We start from the raw sequence: 13,250 nt of genomic DNA, 5'->3' as shown, positions 1-13,250 counted from the left end.
CTGCCAAGGTAAGGGGTTAGATCCATCTGATAGGTTTTGTTCATGATCGTTGATTTTGTGGGTACTGTCACAGTGACTGTAAAACCTAAGCAAAATGGAAAAATCATATACTGTTTCTACGCATGGAAACCAAACATCACAGAATTACATCCAACAAAACTATCAGATTTTGGTAATCCATAAATATTTATCCCCCATGAATTTAAGTGATTTGCACAGTATGTAATAAAATTCTGAACAGGATCTGATTCAGTAAGGTTGGGGTTCATAGTTTGGAATATATAAGTCATCCAAATGAAGTTTTTGCTCGGTAAACTTAGGTGTCCTGTTGCAATTGGTCTGCGTCTGTTGTGTGTTAACAATTGAACATAATTGTCAACATTATTCCTTTTATCACTAATTCAAGATGTAGTTATTTGAATAACATGTGACATATTTATCAAATTTACTACTATTGCAGGAACATGTTCATGACTATGAGCAATTTGTGGCAGATCATCAGCAATACAATGATGCGTACAACAATTGCATAGAATGGCTCAATAACATTCGGGAGAAGCTGTCTGTATGTGCTGATGTATCCGGAGACAGACACACTATTCAAAGCCGACTGGATAAAATACAGGTAGTTTGCTCATCAGTTCTGTAAATTTATCTTGAGAGAAAGTTGCATAGAGTTGTTGCATTATTACAAGTGCTTCATACTGTATATATAGAGTATGCTTTTTATACGTTCGCCATAAAACGGGGTGTATTATGTTATGGTGCTGTCTGTGCATCTGTCTGTCCGTGTATCCGCCTGAGGTTATGTTTTCCGGACTTTTTTTCATAATGGATGCATGTACAGCATTGAAATTTGGTCACAATTTCTCCTCAAGAAGCTTAAAGACCCATCTCATGACCATATGATCAGTGAAAATGTAGGAGGAGCCTAATCTAAACAGATGTTATTTACCTGGAGTGGCCAGGGTCTACCAAGGTGTTAATTGCTATATCCCATGGCACTCAAAGAAATACACAGAGGCAGAACATGGTAGAAATCTACCTGTCCATGCTTTTTTATAGTTTTGATATACACAGGACCTGTCTCCAGGACCTCTGCAGATTTTCTGTGGTCATAGTGTTTGAATAATGGTTGTATTCCTAAGGGTAGCTGACACACATTCTACACCCACCCCTCTTTCTCTCTCTCTGTCATTGACTCGATGAATAATTTCTGTTATAAATATAGAGGTATCATAAATTGATGACATAAATTATTTCAATAGGTTACAAGTTTTAAAACTTATTGTGCAAATTATTGTTTGATTTCTGATTGTGTAATTTATAATACATGTACAGGTATATAGAGGGGGACAATTACAATTATATTGAAATTGCATTGTTCAGTGGCCTTTTTAAAAACAATTGAATTACAAGAAAATAGCAGTTGTGGACAGGTCATTGCTATCAAAACTCAGGTATACTGGGCTTCCTCAAGATCTAAAGAATGCCTGTAGATACTGGCTGTTATTGTTATCAAAACACCTCTCTGGGGTAGCCCCAGACCACAGTGTCTGCAGATGTCACTCCACCTGAGATCTATTGTTAAATGTTTGGTTGGCAGGCAGCTTACAATTTGGGGGTGTCAACTTAAAATTGGGTCTTTAAGGGTGAGTTTGCATTTTAGCTTAATTGGTACACAGTGACCTACTTTAGGGATTAAAGTAGGTCAAATAGTTTCCTGGACTCTTTCTCATTATGGATACAGATACTGCACTAAAATTTTGTCATCACTGTCTGACGGGCATATGATGTACTGTTTGTGGTACTCTTGTTTGTTGGATAAGTGGGAATCTGACCTTTAATGTGAATGGTCAAGATGGCAAAGATGCTCAATATCAGGAAGGGAAATTCAATATTTCAGACTTCTATGAATGATGGCATGATGGAGGGTGGAAGAGTTAAATGTTCAATATTTGATTTCCAAGTATTTAAGGGTTTTTTTGTTTTTGTTTTCCCAGTCGGGAAAGTGGGAATCATGCTTAGAATTGGGAAAATCCCACTTAAAGTGGGAAAGTTAGCATGTATGTCCATAGCGCACTGTAATTCTCAGCAGTACTAAGATTTTCCTGGATCTCATATTTATTTCCCCATAGGAAATAGCCAGAAGTTGCAAATCTGCATGGGGTGTCAAGGGGATGGGTGGATCAGGATTTTCTATACCCCGAGTTTTCATGGCCAGAGTGCTTTTTCTTTATGGCTCTCATCAAACTTGATTTGATCAAATCTTGATTTGATAACATGTGCATAGTAGTCTTCAGTAATAACACAAAATCTTCTTTGTAATTTTAAAGCATTCATTTTCATTCGATATATGATATAAATTTGAAAAGAGTGATATATTCCCAACATATTGCTCCTTTTCAGACATATTATATTGGATTGTTAAAAAGTGTAAGAAAGAAAGAAACTTGTGATGTGTTAACTAAACAGATTGGTCATTATTGAAGGGGAAAAAACTATAATTATGTCAATATGTCAGGGGAAAATGTAAAGAGTTGTATAGTGATATTAAATGTATTTGATGAAGTGATAATGACCAATTGGCTGCATGCGGAATGTGATATCTTATCAATCACTAACCACCATGTTTTGTTTTGTTTTTGCTTCTGATTAGCGGCGTTGTGTAAGTTCAGGATGTTTAATGCTTCACTTATTTCACTGTTACACTTTGACTGCAGAAATAGAAACAACTTGCTTTTGAATGAAAATGTAGCATGTACTAGATACGAGTCTGACACATAGACCTATTTCATGCATGACAGTAAAGCATGTTATATGTTGCTTGTGAATGTCTATATACAGTACGCCCTTGGTGACATTTCTTGATATTTTAAACTTTCAGGGAATGCAGAAGGCAGAATTTTAATCTAGGCTGCAGTGTATAAACTTTCATATTGGTTAGATTTATGTTGTTGGCAAACTTTGGTGTTAAAATTGCAACCAAGTTTTCTTTCTTTTTTTATTAGAATTCTGCACTTTCTAAAATATCAGCAGTAAGTAAAGTGTTTATGTTACCCCACATTCAGTGTTGGTGGGGGATACTGGAATCATGTCCATCTGTCCAGTCATTATCCCATTGACATGTATGGTTTGGATATTTTCTTTGACACTATTGATTGATCCCCCCCCCAATATGAAAGTATTTATATCCCATGTAAACTTGTGTATCAGACTGATTTCTAAATTGTTATATTTTAGAAAATTGCAGTTTTTAAAATGATTTTCTGCATATTTCTTCAGTATTATAGGTTTGTAACATAGAACAGATCTGATTACTCATACTCCATGACTGATCCTAGTTCAAGGTCATTTGCATAGTTTGCTACTCCCCTGCGGATTGTTCTTATCCTTTCCCAAGGTCATTTAATCAATGCCAATTATTTTCCAGGCCTTTTCTTTACAACAGAGAGTCAAGGATGCTCATATTTGACGCAAATATTACTTATTACAAAGATATGTCCTGATCCTTGCTCAAGGTTATTTTAACAATATCAAGGTCACTGAGAGAAAAAAGATATTTTTTGTCCAGGTTACATCTTTTTAGCAGACAATTTTGTCATGCACTCTGAACACAAAGGTTACCTGTGACCACTGGGATGTCTTGATCTTATCTCAAGGTCATTTGACAATTCCAAGGTCTTGGAGAAAAATTTGTAATTCTTAAAAATTGTTAAAGCTGTATTTTTGAAGTTTTGAAATATGTTATGCTTATCCTTTATTTTTAGGTTCATTATGATCCCAAGGTGTAACATGTTTCTCACATAAGGTCATTGATCAGTCATAGAAATTCCAATTTTCTTCAGACTTTATTTAAAAGTTCATTCAAACATAGTATTGAATAATGTGGCTTTTAGATAAGACCCATGAGCCCCAAGAGGAGCATTAGTCCTGTTAGGACTGGTCTAGTTGAAATAAAAATTAAAAACTGATAAGAAGTTGAGATTCATGCTATAAGTAGGATAGAAATAATACAAGCTAGTGGTGAATGCTAATTTTTCCCCTTACATTGGGAGTTTTATGCAGGCTCTGAGATGTGCTACTACACCTCTAAATGAAGAAAACCATTTTGTGCAAGGTGTGCAATGTACAACTTATTAATTTTTTTCGGATTAGGGATCTACACACTTATATATGTTATGTAAATTTACATTTTTGATGTAACTTTTAATACGTATTAGTAAAAATCACGTCATCGGTGATTATAAGAAAAAAGGCAGGCAGTTCTTTTTTAGTTGTCTACCTCGCCTGATTTAAGCTTCACCTGGTTTTTTACTCAAAACAAGTCAACACATTGGATATGTATACACCGTATATCAATAAATTGGTTAGACATTCTTCTTTACTTTTGTGCTTCTGTTGTATTTTTATACCTTTAAGGGAGGGGGTTACTGAAATCAGCTTGTCTTATCTGACCACCCCAGTCTTGTGGGCTTATGGCCACCTAGGTTTTGTGGGATTACATATATAAATATATAGTTATAGTTCTATCTAGTCTTATGGGATTATGACCAGGTTTTGTGGGATTATAAAGATATAATAGCCCTATCTAGTCTTGTGGTCAGGTTTTGTGGGACTATTGAAAAAATTGCAAGCGATACAGCTGGTACAAAAGAAAACTAAGATGGGGCGTGATATACCTTGTAAATAGTTTATTTATAGAAAGACAATTTTTAGATATAAAAAACGCTGAGTGCCTGTGACTTTAACTAGCAGTGGTTAAAAATATTTATCAGATGTAAGAAATATCATAAATCAAGGGGGAGAAGATCATGTATTTGGTAATGGATTGCAATAATGCAATTGATTAGTGCAGGTGTGTGGTAGTTAGTTAATTACATAGTTAGTTAGTGCAGGAGTGTTAGTTAGTGCAGGTGTGTGTTAGTGAGCACAGTGTGGTCGCCATTGCTAGTGTACATGTAAATATATGAAAGAACACAAGAAATATCAGATAAGATTTTTAAATGTAAGGATGTATGCAATGTGCATGAATTGCTGAGAAAATTTAGTTAATTAAGACCAAGTGAAACCAACAATATTAGAAATTAGAATGAATGGAAATTATGTCTTCTAATTTTTGTAACATGCAAACCATCTACAAAGAGTGAAGTCATTTCAAGCAAGAATCAGATTGTGCAAGATACAAAATAAACTGAATTGGTGTAGTAGCACGTATGCCTCAAGGTCTGTAGTTTACTGAGTATTAAATTTACACACGTGGTTGTGTGTTGGCTTAGTTATAGAGGTATAAACAGCAAATATGAATATGCACTAGACTGGAATTCATTTGGTATATTTGATTTTGTATAATTATTCATGGTACAAACACATTGGAATTTATAGAGGGCCAGTAGTGTTATATTAGAAATGTAGCTAATGTTTATAATATTGTCATCTCATTCTCTCAGTTCATTGCATGCAAACTATTATTTTCAGCTGACAATCAAAACAGGATTGATTGATTTTATATTGTTTAATGCCCCTCTTGAGAATCTTTCACTTATATGGAGACATCGCCATTGCCGGTGAAGGGCTGCAAAATTTAGACCTATAATACTCAGCACTTATGGTCTTTGAGCAGGGAGGGATCTTTATCGTGCCACACCTGCTGTGACATGAGACTTCGGTTTTTTTTACAGTCTCGTCCAAAGGACATTTAGTTGCCTCATACGACAAGCAAGGGGTACTAAGGACCTATTCAAACCAGATCCCCATGGTACATGAAAACAGCAAGAAAAACAGGAAAATATGTGAAATGAAACACTGTAGATAGGCCTTCAACCAATTGCAGTTCGACTTCAGTACCAGAATCCTGGTCCCCTTTAACAGTCATGCATCTATATGAAATATCTAGGACAACTTCTAATTTTAGGATGGAACAGCAAACATTTTTTGTACTTAACTAAGGAAGTCAGTTTTTTTTTTGTTAGTTATTAATTAACTAGTAAGAGGCTTTAATCAAACAATAGTTGAGCCCTCTTTGCCAAGATTCAACATGATAAGCAGGTTCTTTTATTTTTGAGGACAATACGATGTTTTTAGTTACCTGAGGAGTACAGTTATCACTGAGCCCAAAGGTAATGAAAAATTGTATTGACCTCAAAAATGTTAATAATTTTTGAGCTGCAATACCTCTTGTCTTGAATGTTTTATTTGAAATCATTTCATCTGTAATGTTTTTGTTTTGTAGTTTGACTTTGTATAGATTCACTAAAAATGTTCGTGGGTGTGTTTTGCTTTCTAGATGCTAAACCTTGTATTTGAAGAGATATGTTCTATTCATTTTCTTGAAAGAATTTTATTGTAATGAATATTTTAAAGAAAATCTAGCAGGTTCACTTGTGTTTTTATGCATAGATTAATTTGCATTATTTTTGCCACAGGATATTGTTGCAACAAAAATGGAAGGAGAACCCAAAGTAAGAAATGTTCTAGAACTGGCCAGTAAAGTTATCCCAAACACTGCACCACAAGGCAAGGAGATAGTCATGAGGGAGACTGATGCTCTTCATCAGGATTGGGAAGCTTTTGTCAATGCCCTCCAAAAGGTGAAATTAATTTTCCTACATCTCTTGGTAGTCTACCATATTCAGTAATCATGTTCTACAACCAGTTTTTGTTATAGATTAATAAGTTGAAGGAGGGTGTGTGTGTGTGCAAGAATCACACTGCCACTTGGTTGTTATTCTTATTATGACCAAAATGATGTAGATTGAATTTCACAATTGAAACATCATAAAGATAATTTTTTCCCTACCATTTTTGGTATTCTGTCTTATGGCTATATTTTTTGTAGTCTTTATTAGGTCACCTGAGTTTAACCTGAGTAAATTCAGGTGACCTATTGCAATTGGTTGTCATCTGTCGTTGTGAATCGTTCGTTAACAATTGAACATTTTTAACTTTTTCTTGATAACTACCACTCCGATTCTTTTCAAATTTAGTATGAAACATCATTGAGACAAGGTGAACATAAATTGTAAATTTCAGGACTCCTGGCCTTTTATTCTTTTTGTTTTCATAATTCTCCTAGAATCCAGAAATCAAGAATATACTTCCAAAAAATTGACAGTACAACAAAACTCAGGAGCGAATTCTATAAATAAACTATTTTTATGGACTTCATTTGTCTTCTTGCAGTATTATAATTGCCTTTTATAATCATACACTTAGAGGTCATAGGAAATGGTTTTAAACATTAATTTACTGAAAGATATAAAAATTTGTATGTGTCAATATGAAATTTATCTGTAAAAGAAACTAAATGTCCAGAATGATTATTAATCGATGCTGAAAGAGGTCCATTTTGAGAAAAGCACTTTGGGACATCACAACGACCCAAGACTGTAAACATTTGGAAGCAATGAAGAGACTGAATACCCAATTTGGTGGTTTTGAGCTGGTCTGCTGATCAAATGTACCAGTTTACAAAGATGGAGCACTTTTTGAACAATAAGTTATATTATTCATTATAGCATATGACGTGATACATGTATATATGCACATAAAAAATACGTCCAATCAAATCAAGTGAAATAATTTTGAATGACAACATCTTTGAGCGGCTTATTGTTTCTTCATCACTGGAGGAGTCGAATATTGCATTGCCTAATGATCCAAATACCTATAATATAAGGTAGAAATTGGTAATACCTGAAACTAGAGACTCACTTCATGTGCATTTACAGCATTCAGCATTTGAACATCTTCTTGACTTCTGAACATCTAGGATATAAATAAGGTGTATAGATATACTGAGCATGGGGGCCTCTACTACATGTAAAATTATGAAATTCATGGCTACTGGGTCAGGGTTCAGGTTCTAGAGCAGAGCCATGTGGTCGGATCATCAGAAAACTTTATTTCGGGGCAAGCTGATGGTCATAAGTGATAGGCAAAGGTCACACTTGCCACTGTAAGGACTTGCTTATTTATAAATAGGGATGTAATGTATCTTTTCTTATTATTGTTTTTTATCTGCAGACAAAAGCTGATCTTGAGAACTGTATGGATCAATGGAAGGAGTTCGAAACCTGGCAGGACAAAGTGTCAGCTTGGCTGAAAGACTTGGATGCCCGTATAAGGGAAACTGAATTGAAAGCTACACTGAGGGAGAAACAGGCCCAACTGGACAGACTCAAACATCTGCACAGGGATCTGATTGATCACCAGGGTGATATAGATAGCTTAAGTGACACTGCCCAAGATCTTGTCCGTGTTAGCACTGATACCCGTGTCATCAGTCAAGCCTCACAGCTGGGGACCAAGTATCAAGCCATCTACACCAATGTCAAGGTTAGTTCTAATCAAGTACCAAGCCATCTACACCAATGTCAAGGTTAGTTCTAATCAAGTACCAAGCCATCTACACCAATGTCAAGGTTAGTTCTAATCAAGTACCAAGCCATCTACACCAATGTCAAGGTTAGTTCTAATCAAGTACCAAGCCATCTACACCAATATGGAGGTTGATTTTTATGAAGTATTAATCCATATACTGTATGTTACACCAATGTGAAGGTTTGTTTTAATCTACACCATTGTCGAGGTTACTTCTATTAGAATGATTTTGATGTTTCAGGAGTTGTGCAGAAGATGGGATCAGTATGTGCTGGATCATCAAGCTTACAACTCGTCGTTTGATCAGTGCAAGAGTTGGTTAAGTGAGATGAGAAAGAAAATGCACCAGTTGTCTGATACAAGTGGAGACAGGAGAGTGATACAAGACAGACTATCGCTAGTCCAGGTACGTAATGGATCTAGCATTTGATAGCTGTAGGACAGTTTCTTTGCAGTGAAGAATGATAATTGGATAGTTAATCTTCAAAAAATTTCAATTTGCATAGAAACAAAATGATGTGTGTAAATGGAACAACAAATATAATTTAAAAAAGGGATTTATGCTTAGCATGCTGGGGAGCAAATTGAAAGGATTAGTGTAGTTTATGTTTGCAGATTATTTTTTTTCAAAAGATATGATAGTATCACTTTAATATAGAACAAGTGTGTCATTTATAATGAGAAAAATATCATGAATTTTGACACAATCATGTAGATGACTGAAATGGACACAGGCTAAGGGTATAGGTTTTTCTGGTAGATGATTGAGTATAGGGAATATTTTTACAGTTGGAAGGAAAGCTTTACAATACTTTTTAAACCACCGACTTTCATCGACTGCAATGAAGAGAGGGGGTTATACTTGAATCACATGTCGTCTGTCTTGTCTATCTGTTTATACAGGGATTTTTTAGGGTCTGTATAGGGCTGAAATTACTCATAACACTGAGTTTGAACAAATCCATAAATTATGAGGGAGGGGGGGGGGGTCCACAGGTTTGTGGACTACCTTGGAAGCCACAACCCCTTCACCACCACCAATTTCAAGACGATTTTCATTCTTATTATCACCACTCCTCTCCCTTGTTGATGTGGAAAGTTTTCTTATCTTTAATATCAAAAGAATTAACTGAATTAATCGAGAATAAGATACTACAGGAAGTGCTGGATTTTTTTTCTGGTAAAAGGTGAATAACTCTTTTCATCCATGTTACATAGTAGACTCCCTTGATTTCCTCTTCTTGGTAAACGTTATCGAAGTGTGTATAGCCAAATAAAGTGTATTATTCACAAATTTCTCAAAGGACACAATGATGAAAGTAAGTTTTTCCATCACATATCTATGTATAGGTACAGGTATGATAGAAATTTTTGTTGCTCAAAATGGTGTGTTTATGTAACCCACATGACCTCTTCCAACAGCTTCCCTTGAATGTTAAATATCCAGCATTTTTAATTAATTTTATGTGTACTAACACTGTATACATGTTAAGAAATTTATAATATTCAATAGGACCTGTATATTATGATTTCATTAGGTGTTTGTGAATATCAAATTTACATGGAGGCTTACACCAACTACAGGACTATCATTTTAAAAAATTATCAATGATTAAACTGTTAGTGATTTTTCACTTGTATTTTATTTTTCACTTTTACCCTGTGTCTCGTTATATCTGATGAGTCTTTGTTTACATCGTCTATCATTACTGATCCTCAAGTGTGTGACGTATTCCGGAGTCGGAAACCAAACTAGTCTCTTTTTAGACACCACATTAATAAATCATGTGATGCCTTGCAATCACTACCTTAAGTACACATAAAGAGTGTGCTTTGAAAATGTTTATCAATATACGTGTAGATTTAAGAAAAAACCCTGAAAGTATTCTATGATTTCTAAATGTTAGTTCAAAGGTAAAAATTAAGTAGAGTTATGATTATGTTATATACCTTGTGTCTTACATCTTCAACAGGAACTTGTGTCTGACAAAGAGGAAGGGTTACATATGCTTCAGATATCTTTGGACAACCTACAAATTGTGTTACCCAATACATCGGTAGCAGGAAGGGACACCATGAGACGTGAGATGCAGATCTTGCAGTCTGAGTATGATAGTCTGTCTGCTGACATCAACGACCTAAAGAGTAAACTAGACTCAACTCTCACCCAGTGGACCGTCTATGATGACAGCATAGAACAGCTCAGTCGGTGGCTGAGAGACCTAGAGGATCAGTTGAAGGCAGAGAGCCATCTTCAGAACACTTTACAGGAGAAAAAGTTGCAGTTGGAGAGGGTGAAGGTAATCTGCTACCATATCATCACTTTTCTCTACTTCAAATGCTTATGTAAATGTCACTTGTTTACATGATGTTGTTTTTCTGTAGAACTAATGGGTCTGAAATAACAAAACTCATGGTATCCATTCTATATTTAATATACATTTTTATCTCCCTTTCCCCATTTTTTTTGGGACTACCTCAGCCAGGTAAATCCTCAGGCCAATATTTTGCACACTGATTTTGACTACGGGGATTACTCCGTTTACCTGATCAAGATAAAGGTAGGATGTGAACAGTCGACAGGGGATGCTACTCCTCCTAGGCACCTGATCCCACCTCTGGTATATCCAGGTGTCCGTGTTTGCCCTACTGTTTTGTATTCTCTATAGAAGCTACTAGATTGATCACTGTTATCTTCACCTTTTTATTGTATAACCTAACTTGGTATGGGATACGGCCCCTTGACAACACTAGATGGCACTACATTTTTTTTCTTTGTAAATTCTTTATATAAATATAACAGTTGATATTGATAACATGTTTGTATTTGTTTTTTGATCAGGTGCAGCAGTTGAATATTGCTAGTCAGCAGAGCACCATAGATAACCTAAATGACAAAGCAGAAAATTTGAAAGCTACCAGCAAGGACCTGAATTTGGGGAATCAAATCAAACAGCTGGTCCTCAGATTTGAAAAACTACTAGAAAATGTCAAGGTAATAACCAAGCTATGGTGGATTGTAATGTGACACCGACTGATGAAGAATATCAGTTACCACTGTTGTCTTATATGACATTGTGCTGTGTAACAAAAGTATTGAGAGACTCCAGACTCTACCCAACTCTGAAAATCTTATCAGGAGCGGAAGTCTTTCATTGTTAACATGTATGTCACAAACCGGGAAATCCAAAAAGCCCTGAAATGATGTAAATCCTGAATTAATGCCTAAAATACGCAACCAATTTATGAAGAAGAAAAAAAGTAACAATTATAACCTAAAATAAAAGATAAAGCAAATAAAAAAGTAGGTAGAGTTTTAATTGCGATTCTCTTTATTTGCTTTTTTTTAAAGCTTTAAATTATTGGATCGCTGTCTCTTCCACTCAGGATTTGAACACTGTGAAACTCTGCTTGAATGACATTATGATTTTTTGATATGGTACTGATTTTAGGTTGAAAACAGCCAAGTCTTTGATATGCGCATACCACACTCGATCTCATTATACTCGATATTTCTTCAATGTTTAAGGAGACGGTTTCAACTAAATACTCATCAAAATATATCATCTATAATGTTATTCAAATACATGAGGAATTCAACTTAAATATCCCAATGTCATTCGACACATGCTTACCTATTATCTTGATTTCTGATTGGTTAGCCACAAAGAAATAGCACAGGATTTTAAATTTGGGTTGGAAATTGGAGTTTGTTGTTGTAAATTAGGGAATATTTTTGACGAAATTGGGATTTCTGAGGATTTTTTGGATAATGGCTTTTGCCAATGCTTAAAATCATGAGAATTCTGCCTAAATTAGAAAAGTTGGCATGTATGCTATACTAAAGGTTAGATACTATTAGATTCCTTATATTACATGTGGGAAGCTTTAGTATCCAATTTGGTGTTTCATCAATTGATAAGTACATTGTACTCATTTAATTTTTGTAGTATTTTGCTTTTGATTTAATAGGCAGGTCTTGTAATGCCATGTGGGTTTTGGGGTTTGTTTGTTTTTGTTAGCTCACTTGAGCTGAAATTTTAAAGTAGCTCACTATATTGAAGACTTATACATAATATGACACTATGTCACAAGATGGCAATTAAATGTTTTGTGAAATTACTTGTATCGATTGATTTCCTAGTATATCTATGTAGCTCAGTGAATAAGGTATCGGGTTACTGAATGCTGCAGATCACGAGTTCAGTTCTGTCAGTGTCTCTTGTGTTATTTATTGAAATAATATTTTGAAAATCATGTTTTTCTTCTCCAAAATTTCATTTATTGTTTTCCTTTTTGACACACGTTCATGTACCGGTTTAGCGGTGCCCTATTTTTGACATAGGATTATGTACATGTACTTACTACATATCATCATTCATCACATGTTTACTCCTTTATCCAGTGGATATCACCTATGACATGAATTCTAATTATTACCCTGTATTTTCCGACAGAAACTAATGAACAGATGTGAGGAAAATGTCAAAGATCATCAGGTTTACCGCGACACATTCATGGATGCTAGTGACTGGCTGAGCTCTATGGTGGACCGCCTCAATGCTTGCAGTGATGTCAGAGGAGACCGTTCTGTGGTGGAAGCCCAACTTCACAAACTTCAGGTACCTTATGATTAGAATAATTAGATATTTACTTACATTTTGTATAATGTGTGTGTATGCAGGGCTAAAGATGATTATTTTTATTTACTGGTCACTTGGGCTAACAACTGGTCAATTGATAACTTTTACTGTCCTGTTGGACCAATTTTCATGATTAGGCCTAATATCGTATATTCAAACTAGCATCAACAGTGGGTTTAAATAATGTGGTAATGTTGCTATTTTTATTCATGTTTTTCACTTAAG

At 35.1% G+C, this 13,250-nt stretch overlaps 1 protein-coding gene across 1 annotated transcript in view; it reads left to right on the top strand.

Annotated features, from left to right (window-relative positions):
- The window catches only part of LOC125652300 (muscle-specific protein 300 kDa-like), a 133,522-nt gene that overhangs the window by 73,875 nt on the left and 46,397 nt on the right, over positions 1-13,250 (top strand). The window contains exons 54-61 of the mRNA XM_056166081.1: positions 461-625; positions 2,410-2,436; positions 6,426-6,590; positions 8,026-8,337; positions 8,624-8,788; positions 10,356-10,682; positions 11,225-11,377; positions 12,840-13,004. Of these exons, the coding sequence (XP_056022056.1) occupies positions 461-625; positions 2,410-2,436; positions 6,426-6,590; positions 8,026-8,337; positions 8,624-8,788; positions 10,356-10,682; positions 11,225-11,377; positions 12,840-13,004 (1,479 nt within the window). The remainder of the gene's footprint in view (positions 1-460; positions 626-2,409; positions 2,437-6,425; positions 6,591-8,025; positions 8,338-8,623; positions 8,789-10,355; positions 10,683-11,224; positions 11,378-12,839; positions 13,005-13,250) is intronic.

Source organism: Ostrea edulis, chromosome 5 (genome assembly GCF_947568905.1).
Source record: "Ostrea edulis chromosome 5, xbOstEdul1.1, whole genome shotgun sequence".
NCBI classification, from domain to species: Eukaryota; Metazoa; Mollusca; class Bivalvia; order Ostreida; family Ostreidae; genus Ostrea; species Ostrea edulis.
Note: the sequence above shows the minus strand (reverse complement) of the source record. Positions and strands in the feature narration are given on the sequence as shown.